The sequence below is a fragment of the Ruditapes philippinarum genome, unplaced genomic scaffold (genome assembly GCF_026571515.1).
Source record: "Ruditapes philippinarum isolate M1 unplaced genomic scaffold, ASM2657151v2 ctg5016_1_1_1_1, whole genome shotgun sequence".
NCBI lineage: Eukaryota > Metazoa > Mollusca > Bivalvia > Venerida > Veneridae > Ruditapes > Ruditapes philippinarum.
This window is the reverse complement of record NW_026859961.1, coordinates 1-11,173: the sequence shown is the minus strand read 5'-3', so window position 1 is coordinate 11,173 and position 11,173 is coordinate 1. Positions and strand designations below refer to the sequence as shown.

At 32.5% G+C, this 11,173-nt stretch overlaps 1 protein-coding gene across 1 annotated transcript; it reads left to right on the top strand.

The window, feature by feature from the left end:
* The first annotated feature begins 8,763 nt into the window (after nt 1-8,763).
* Nucleotides 8,764-11,125, top strand: LOC132758435 (putative nuclease HARBI1). The gene is made up of 3 exons (XM_060750111.1): nt 8,764-9,092; nt 9,991-10,242; nt 10,551-11,125. The coding sequence occupies exons 1-3, from the start codon at nt 8,830-8,832 to the stop codon at nt 10,768-10,770; spliced, it is 735 nt and encodes a 244-aa protein (XP_060606094.1). The 5' UTR covers nt 8,764-8,829; the 3' UTR covers nt 10,771-11,125.
* Nucleotides 11,126-11,173: the final 48 nt, after the last annotated feature.

Sequence of the window (11,173 nt, the reverse complement as noted above, 5' to 3'; positions counted from 1 at the left end):
AAAATGAAAACGAAATGCTCTCGTTCTTCTTTTGTTGTTGTTGCTGTTTTTTTTGTTTTTGTTGTTTTTTGGTTGTTTTTTTTTCGTATGGAGTATTTTCATTGGCCATGTGACAACCGCAGACCAATGAAAATAATCCATACAAATATAAAGATAAGAACACTCTGCTGAACCCGTTACTTCCTTTTCGATTGGGAATTTGACATATCTCGAAAAACGGTTCATTATATATAGTTTCATATGATGTTGTGATTGACAAGTTATTGCAAATAATAATATAATTTAATCATATTTATATGCGCAACACATTTCGAATAAACTAACGTTTAGACGGGTAATTTTCACAAATACCCAGCGGTCAGGTCGCTGTCACTTACATTTTCGGTGATTTCGAGATTACATATCTTCTTATAACTTGAAATGATTGTAATGACAGCTTTGTATTCCTTACAAAGTAACCAAGTCCCTACCATTTGATACTAATATTTTGAAAATTGGTGAATTTAGAACAGCCACTGTCATGGCGTGAATACCCCCGCCTACCACTTTGTCAGAATCAACATTGGCCATTTAGAGCCCCAAGGACAACCTCCCTGCAAAATCTGAGGTTACTAAGCCAGTGCATTGCTAAGTTATGTATTCTACATGCTTCAAATGTGAAAATGTCAAAATCAATACACTGCAGACAGGCATTCTTACGCATTTGAGCAGACAAGCTTACTATAGTAAAATCCATGTGACCTTGACCTTTGACACAGTCACCTAAAAATTAAAAGGAGTCATCCACTAGTCATAAACAACCTCAATACCAAATATGAAGCCTGTTGAACAACGCCTTCTAAACCAATTAAGCGGACAAGCTTTTTTTAGTCAAGGCCCCTGTGACCTTTGACCGAGTGACTTCAAAATCAATAGGGGTCACTAAATGGTCATGATAAACCTCCATGCCGTATATGTAGACTGTGGGACAAAGGATTATTAAGTTATTGGGCGGACAAGCTTTTTGAAGTCAAGGCCTCTGTGACCTTGACCTTTGACCTGGTGACCTCAAAATCTATAGGGGTCATCTACTAATCGTGTCTTATCTCCATACTGTGGGTCAAAGGATTCTTAAGTTATAGGGCGGACAAGCTTTTGAAGTCAAGGCCCCTGTGAACTTGACCTTTGACCTGGTGACTTATAAATCAATAGGTGTCATTCACTAATTATGACTAATCTCCATGCCAAATTTGAAGACTGTGGGTCATAGGATTCTTAAGTTATTGGGCGGACAAGCTTTTTGAAGTAAAGGCCCCTGTGACCTTGGCCTTTGACCTGGTGAATCATAAATCAATACGTGTCATGTACTTGTCATGACTAACCTCCATGCCAAATATGAAGACTGTGGGTCATAGGATTCTTAAGTTATCGGGTGGACAAGCTTTTTGAAGTCAGGGCAATTGTGACCTTGACCTTTGACTTATTGACCTCAAAATCAATACGGGTCATGTACAAATCATGACTAACCTCCATGCCAAATATGAAGACTGTGGTTGAGAAGATTCTTACGTTATCGGGCGGACCAGCTTTTTGAAGTCAAGGACCCTGTGACCTTGACCTTTGACCTGGTGGCCTCAAAATCAATATGGTTCATGAACTAATCATTACTAACCTCAATGCCAAATATGAAGACTCTGGGTCAAAGGATTCTTAAGTTATTGGGCGGACAATAAAAAAACCGACTGACGCCAGACGTCTGGACAGCCGGACGGACAAGCTGATTCCAGTATACACCCCTTACAACTTTCTCTTTGGGTGTTTTTTAAGGTTTTTCTTTCCGTTACCCAAGCATATAATTCAATTCCTAAAAAAAATGTAAAGGTGAATACCAAAGAAACAATCCTGTTAAGTATGGATGAAATCGGCTCAGTGGTGTATGAGGAGATATCGTTTAAAGTAGTAGTTCATGGACGGACGATAGACGTACGCTGGCAAATTGCGATCACAAAAGCTCACCTTGTCACTATGCAAGCCCCAGCACCGGCTTAGGTGGTATTCAATTTTCAACCTTGAAAAGTGCTGGAATCAATGACGCCGAAAGACAAAATAAATATAACATCACTGAAGTGATGTACGGGAAACTTTTACAGCTGCAACACGGCCCGTGTTACCTGCTGTTGTGAAGTAAATAAATCAAATAAAATGTGCTTAAGTCAGCTTGTATAACTACGGAGTCCCTAAGGTGACATTTTCCACACTTTTTTCCCGGAACTTAATTCGCATTTACGAATTAATAATTCGTAATTACGAAATATTGATGCGTTATTACGAAATATTATCGTAATTACGAAACATTAATGCGTAATTACGAAATATTAATTCGGTTTTTACGAAATATTAATTCGCTTTTACAAAATATCCATTCGTTTTTACGAAATATGAATTCCTTTCTTCGAAATATTAATTAGTTTTGACGAAATATTAATTAGGTTTGACGAAATATTAATTCGTAATTACAAAATATTTATTCATGTTTACGAAATATTATTTCGTTTACATTTCGTAAAAACGAATTATTATTTCGTGAAGACATTTACATATTTCGTAATTACGAATAAATATTTCCTTAAAACAAATTAATATTTCGTAAAAACGAAATTTCGTTTCGTAGAAACGAATTAATATTTCGTAACAACGAAGTAATTTTTCATAAAAACGAATTAAATGCCGGGAAAAAAGTGTCGAAAATGTCACCTTAGGGTGACTTTACATGATTTTTTTATATTTTATATTTTACATCGTTGCTTTTGGATAAATATCTTTTTATTATAATATGATAAACAAGTACATTGTTATCAAGCTCAATGTATTTAATTATGATTATTAACATTCCTTTTCGTTTTTGTTGACATTTTTTCTGTTTAAGGTTATACTCTCTTTCGGTAAATGTATAGAAAGATATAAACTAAGTCAAAATTGACGATTAAGCTTCATTTGCATTCATATTATAATAAATATACTAGCTGATTTTATTTGTTTATAATGGCATAGAGGTGACATGTACACTTCTTTCCGTTCCTACAACACAATTGCTTCTTGGCAACGAGATCTTTCCTCCAGTTCCTAGATACAATATCGTTCCCATGTTATATCGTCTCTTGGCCACGAGACATATAAAGAGGTATACGTAATGTAAGCCAAATAATTCCGCCGTGGGAACAAACTGATATACCGTGTTGACGAGATCATCATGTCGTGGAAACATTAATGCGATACTGATTTATGTTAACACTAGTTTCCAAAAAAAGACAAAACAAACAAACGTATTTGCCATACACATGTACATGGATTATCTTTTGCTCTTTTGGCAATTGGTTTAATTGTATCGAATAAGTATTTGTACGGAAGTAAATATTTTGCTTTAAGCACTTTAAGACAAATTTTTGCACATAAATATTACTTTCTTCAGTAGATAAACATTGTTTTTATAAAACACATGTTTGACCTTTCTAAGGAATAAAAGATATGCATTTAAGAGACATGATATGCCTTTAAGCTTCTAATTACAGGCTATAATTATAACATTTGCTATTACTTGATGTCAATGTCATAGATTGAAATTAATGATTAATGGCAGCTGTGACATTATATTTTTAAGCATGAAAACGACCACGCGCGTTATTTTGTTCGGTTTTATGTTTTAGTCTATCTGGCATGCTGCCTTAATAACCTGACCACATTATCAATTTTACTGAAAGCAGGAAACAACGTACTCTGTTTTTCAGCAAATTTCAGACATATGTAACAAAATCGTAGAGTTATGCATATACTTTATTTACAGAACTATAATTTATGTATACTGTATACTTTTTTATTATTAATATTGTTAATAAGCGATTGTTCCTACTAAATAACGTATAATACATCAACATCTCATGCTACTAGTGTGCCATTGCAATCGGAAATACGACAATTTGTAATAGAGTAACCAACGTCCTCCGCCTAAGTAAAGTTGACATGAAGCACAAAATTGTGCTATTTCAAAAGTTTGAGGTATGGATCTTGACTTTCAGTTCAGAATATTGATCAATGCTAGATCTACACATGTCAGTTTAAAGAAATTTAATGAAATAACTCGTGTGTATGTGTTATGAAAAATACATGCGTATATTTTTTTCACTATTTCAAAGCTACAAAATGTGACAAATTAAAAATCAATACAGAATATGGTCTCTTACAGGGTATATTTGGTGTCTACTAATCAGTTAAGGTACGTGGGGAATTCACCACTGACATCGTTGCGTCGCCTCCACGGAATAGTGGCGACAGATAGGGATCACTTCTATTTAACTATTTCAAAGCCACAAAATGTGACAAATAAAAATCATATACAGGATATTTCGTCTCCACTCATCAATCAAGGTATGTAGGCAATTCGCCGATTACATCTATGAACCTATCTACCGCCTCTGCTGTTGTATGTTCATCCGTTACAAACATCTCCGGGCTGCTCCTCAGAAACTATTAATGCAATTTCTTCCAAACTTTACAGGAATAATTAGTACCAAGTTTTGATGAGCATATCGTCAGTTTTTTCTGGTTCAGTAATTTCTGTCAGAGTAAACAATTTTCCTAGACTACTCCTGTTATACCACTTATGCAGTTTCAATGAAACTTTACAGGAATAATCGGTAGCTCAAGTTCTTTTGCATTTTATACAGATTTTTAGATTGAAATTTTTTGCCAAGTTATGGCTATCATGAGGCGACACATGAGATCATTGAACGCTTTTGTATTTGCATGGGCCTGACTTGGCATCATACCCTGTAAAAGACTATTTTAGTTTTTGACCCCCAAGTGTGACCTTTACCTTTAAGTTAGGGGTCTTGGTGTTGCGCAAGACATGTCGTCTTATTTTGTTAACATTTGTGCCAATTTTTTTTAAAACCCTTGATTTTTAAAAACGGTTCCATATATGTCTACCCCATAAAGACGACATGTCGCGTTCAAGACAATGTCCCTACCTCCAAGGTCACTCTTTCAGTAAGAATGTTCTCATATTCTAAAGAAGTGTTTAAAAGGTACACATTCGTGTCCGATTTGTCCTTTGTCATGTATTGAAGAATTTTAAAATAATTTGGCACAAATGTCTACCACATCAAGACGACGTGTAGTATATACGACTACTATGTTCCTACCTTCAATGTCAAGGTCAATCTAATAGTTTGAAAGTACTTATGCTAACAAGTAGCATCTGAAGGTACACAATAGTTTACAAACTGTTACATTGTATGTGCATTTGTTAAATCTTGGCATAATGTCTGCCACATGAAGATGATGTGTTGCATCTAGGACCGATGTCCCATAAATATAAATAGCTCTTCATTTCCCAAGAACAATATCAAGCAGTTAGTTTCTTTCATTATCTTTCCTTCTCATAATACAATTCTTAAATTTACTGCTAAAGAAACCTTTTCGGAGGCATTCGTCATTTTGAGTGACAGTATTGTTTAGGATATGTTTTGTTCTCTTAGAACAATAGTATGTGTTTTCATACTCAAGTAATTATTAAGTTATTAAAATCTCACTCATTCATTTAACTAGTTTTGTTTGTGATGTACAATGTAACGTCCCATTCAAATATTTATAAAGGCTCGTGTTCATACGTTGAAACTGAGGATGTTTGCTTTTAAATCGTCGTAAGAAAATTACTTACACTCAAGTTAGTTAAATCATTTAATTTTGGCAGTTCTGATTTCTATCTGCACTAGTAAGTGAGTCGGTACGATTTGCAATAATTAGTTAACTTTTAAATCATCTCATCACATCCGTATCAGAAAGAATTAAGACATTAGTTGATGAAGATGGTGAGAGAGGAATCAAGAATAATTATCAAAATTATTATACCTTATGGAAACATTGCACTTCTGTTACGGCTTTGACATTGACTGAAAAAAAGGATTTGTTTAAAGACATTATGAAATGTCAGGATGGATTTGGATGTTTATGAAATCTTTAGAAGTAACGCAACCACTCAGTAGACCCCCATTTCTTGCGACATCCCGTCTCAGGCATGATTTCTTTGAAGATATCATTTGATAAAACTACAGCAGACATTGTTCACAATCATAAGAATTCTTACGCACAGTTGATTTCTTGCATATGTAAGTGAAATCTTACGAACCAAGTTTCCTTGTCTTCACATAAAATCTTACAGAAAATTTTTAAGTGAGCTACAGAAAGGTCGAGGTCGTAACTAGTGACACCAGCCATGGAACAGCCTGACTGCTAGTCACAATTTTAGCGACGAGCTCTGTAGCGGATAAAAATATCGTAAAGTTTTTATCTTAGAGAGTGAGAACACAGGTCCAACAGAAGGTCAATGGAGAATGTGATCACTGTCGCTTGCGTCTACAGTAACTGTTTTGTTGTCACGTTAGAAATGATATGAGGTTTTGCGCTGTTCTATCCAGTCTGTTATGCGCACCACGTTGCAAGCATCACACGTCCATGACACTTCTAAACTAAGATCTTGAACGGTAAACTAGATGAGAGTCGTTCTCATGAACACAAATCTTGTAATTAAGCATTTACCAAGCTCCATCTTACATCCAAGTATGTATTGTGTTGTCCAGCATCTATAAAGAGCATATTGGAAAACCCGTTTTACCTGACCCATAAAAATTGATTTAAATGACGAGTTAAACTTAGTACTGAAATTTCATGGAACTAATGAAGAAAATTTAAATATACTTTAACTGTCATGAAATGTATATTTTATTTAACAATACTTGAAGTTCTAATTTAAGATAATGTATGCGATTTATAAACATTTTCAACAGAATATTTTTAAATCTTATAGTTTTGTAACTGTCAATGCAACTGTGTCCTCGATAGCCAAGTGGACTAAAGCGTTGTCAATCTATGCATGCTAGAATAGACTAAGTGTGCTCGACTAAGTGTCAGTTCGCACCCGATATGAGATCCATTTTTTTATATCTACATTTTATATAAAATCTTTTTTTAAGCTATTAGATACACATTTTAGTGGGAAACAGAGATTTCAGTCAGAATGAGAGGTTGTTCAAACCCCACCGAGGATATTTTTTTTTGAATTTTATACTTTGTTCTGTTTGGTCAAATTATGGTTTTCTTTTTATTTTCTATGAGGAATAATTCTAGATTTGTATATATTTTTTAATATGACATGAGCGAAAATATGGTGGTTTGACAACTGAAATTATTCATAAATACTGCATGTAATTAGTGAAATTATAGTAGGAATTGTTATAATTTTCGGCCTAGACAAGTCATCAAAATGTGTTCAATGTAAGAGGAAATGAAATGGAATTTGCATTTCTGTCCAAGTTTCTGTCACATTTCAGCATAGATTCAGTGCTTAAATTCCTTACACCTTAAATATAATTATAGTGATATACCTAATAGTATGGTTATTTATATTCTGCTGTATAATTCACATTCAGTTGTAACCAGATAAGTTTGCGGGGTGACTACAACAGAATGGGTACCATTCGAGGGTTTATGTTAGCAGCAGTAATAACAAAACGAATCAGATTGATGACATTTAATTTTTAATAGGACTTAGTTTAATTCACAAACATTCACACTGTTTAATTTATCTCAATCTCAATATGATATTATCAAATATATAATGTAAACTGATGCAAATAGCTACGAGTCTATATTTAACTCACAAAATAATTTAAAAGAAAAACACCAAATTTTTAACAAATCATCAGAATTTCATAATATTCTGTTTTAACAATAACAAAAACAATATAATATCAAAACTATGGTTAATTTGAAAATTAAATGTTAATTATTATTTGCCTTTATGTGCAAACTTTCAACAATTATAGTCAAAGTTATTATTTACCTTCATATATTAAAAATATCAAACTACAAAACTATTACACAGTAAAAACCAACTATTATGGCAACCATTAGAACTGGACCAAGGTGATCTTAGTAACAGGGTGGTCTTAATTGTGGATATTCTTATCATTGCTTACTTACCATATGACCATGTTTTATTTTAGTTATTTTGTTGGAACAAACAATATGAATCTTAACCTTCAAATACTACTATGGAAATATTTTTATAACATTTAATGTGATGAGAGCAAATTATTTCAGAAGAAATTTAATATTTGATATTAAATTCTGATTGGTCTGGTTTTAGTATTACAAGATTAAAATAATTGACCTATCAAATAAGAATAAATGTGCAGAAAGCAACATCAAACCACTCTAAAACTTATTTTCTCAACTTATTATATACAATATCCTAATCTAAACAGTTTTGTTATCTTTTTACATCAACTGTCATGTAAAAGAGCATCCATGTAGATAATAACAATACACTAGTAATATAGATAGGTGTTGACTTAAATATCATAAAGAAATAAAATAAAAATCATATAAAACAAAGAATTGGAACAGGAACAGGTGGTCTTAATTTTAATAGTGGATAAACAGGGTTGTCTTCTATGTAGATCATGTGACCATTGACATAAAGAACTGAAAATTACATTATTTTACATTTTTGCCTTAATAGAAGGGTGGTCTTAATTCTGGGATAGTCTTAAGTAGGTTTCCATTATATACACAGCAAATGCATACCCATTTTTAATCAGGGAAGAGTTTTCTTATTATTAAGCACCTGTCTAATAACAACAAATCAATATGGTTCAAGCTCAGCTTATTAAACATTTTTATTTTTAACTTAAGCAATAATATATCCCTTTTTATTTAAAGGTGATGACAGCATTACGTTTCTTTGCGAAGGGTGAATATTTATCAGAAGTAGCTGATGTACATGGTATATCAATGTCATCAGCATCCAGGATAATCTCTTCAGTGAGTGTGGCCATCTGTGAAGTGTTGAACAACATAAACTTCCCAACCACCAATGAAATCAACAAAGTCAAAGATGGATTTCACAAAATTGCTGGATTCCCCAATGTTGTTGGTGCCATTGATGGAACCCTGATACCAATCCAGGGGATGGCTGGAATTGAAGAACCCACTTTTGTTTGCAGGAAGGGCTTTCATGCACTTAACATACAAGCAGTATGTGATTCAGAACTGAGGTAAAGCAATTCACTACTAGTATATTTTAACGTGGCAAACCTTACGATTATTAAATTGTGTCTAAAGAAAAACCTACTCATGATTTAAAAATATGTAGATGTTCACAATCCAGTTAAAACTGTGGGTAAAGTATGCACAATATAACAGTTAAATTAACTTGAAATTTTTTCATCAATATTATACCTCATTTTAATGGAGTAAAAGTAATATCAGAAAAAAAATCACAAGTTGATTAAATTATGTGGATATTAAAAAAAGAAATGTGCAATCTAAGTTAAAAGTTTAAGTAATTCAATCTTTACAATTTGCAACATTTTTACACATTGGAATGTTCTTTGTTTTTGTTGTGTTTGTTTAAAGCAGCACGTTTCCAGATTCATCCTACTTTTCATGAAAATTTTGAAAAATATTTAAACAAAAAAATATTGTGAAATGAGCAAAGAAAGTAATTAACACATTGCAATTGGCACTTATAACCCATGTAAATTACCAAAAAGAGGTCAAACTATGCAAAAATAGCCCCAACTGTGTTAGTAAGACAGTAGAAATATAGTGATGAATGCGAAAAAAAAGTCATAAATTGCACATAAGATATAAATTATCACTTGAATCATAAATCTGTCTACTTTTCTTAAAATTTTAGTACAATTTTTCCAAGATAAACTTGTCATGAAATATTGTGGCTCATCTGGATGCATGCAGCTTTAAAGTTTATTTAACAATTATCAAATATATGGAGGTGTGCTTCTTCTCATCAGATATAAACTTATTCTTTAAATCACATATTTATTGCCGGGTCTGTACTTATCCTAACTGTAAGTATTGACGACATATACATAAATGCCTTTTTCACTTTATAATGTTGCAATAATTTCTGTTTCCTTATGATATTCCTAGGTTTACGAATATCGTTGTAAGATGGCCAGGCTCAACCCATGATGCTTTCATTCTTAGCAACTCATGCTTACCAAATACAATGGAAACAACAAATGGCTGGTTACTGGGTGACTCTGGATATCCCCTGAAGAAATGGCTTATAACACCAGTATCAAACCCCAGTAACCAGCAAGAGGTCAACTTCAATCTAGCCCACACCCAAACAAGAAACACTGTAGAGAGAGCTTTTGGTGTGTTGAAAAGCAGATTCAGGTATTAATTCTTGCACAATTGTTTGATACTGCACTTGCAGAATTAATTACTTTTATTTAATTTCACCAATGAAACATGGTACTATATCAGTCACATTTACTTCTTAGGGAGTGTTTCTCTCAGAGCATCATTTCTGACAGTCAGTAGCTTCATCTACATGTATTCATTTCATTATCATAAATTGTAATAAATAATAAATCATCATTAAGATTTGTTAAAAAAAAATATTTTTTGTATGCATATGATATATCAGAAAAAGATATGAAACATTTAGAAACATTTATTTCAATGAAATTTATATCTTTCAGATGTATGCACAAAACTGGAGGAAGCCTTCAATTTACTCCAACAAAGTGTTTGAAGATAGTAGAAGCTTGTTTCAAACTTCACAACCAGGCACTGAAGGACAAACTTCCAACAGAAGTGAACACTTTTGTTAATATTTATCATAATGATGACATTTATGTTCAACAGGGCAACCAAACTGAAGGGCAAGCAATTCGACAGAGGCTCATTCAAAGATTTTAAATGATTGTCAAATAGAATCAATATACTGTACTTAACAATGTCCTCTATAATTTACATCATATATTTCAATATGGAAAATGAAATCAATACATTTTTTTCATCTTAATTATTATAAAAAATCTTTAATATTTATGCATAACCATTTAACCAATTTTGAAAGAACAATTATTTGATATGGAATCAAAATTTGATTTAAGACTATATTTCAACTAGCATTATTGAAAATGTGGACATTGTTATTTCTACACATACATTAATGAACATATAATAAAGCAGTAACTAAATAATAAATAATTTTAATATATATACTTTTAAATGAAATATTGAGATATATTGATGAAATAAAAATGCGTATATTCATTTTCCATATTTTCACTGTAAAAATTTATTTTTCACTGCAGTG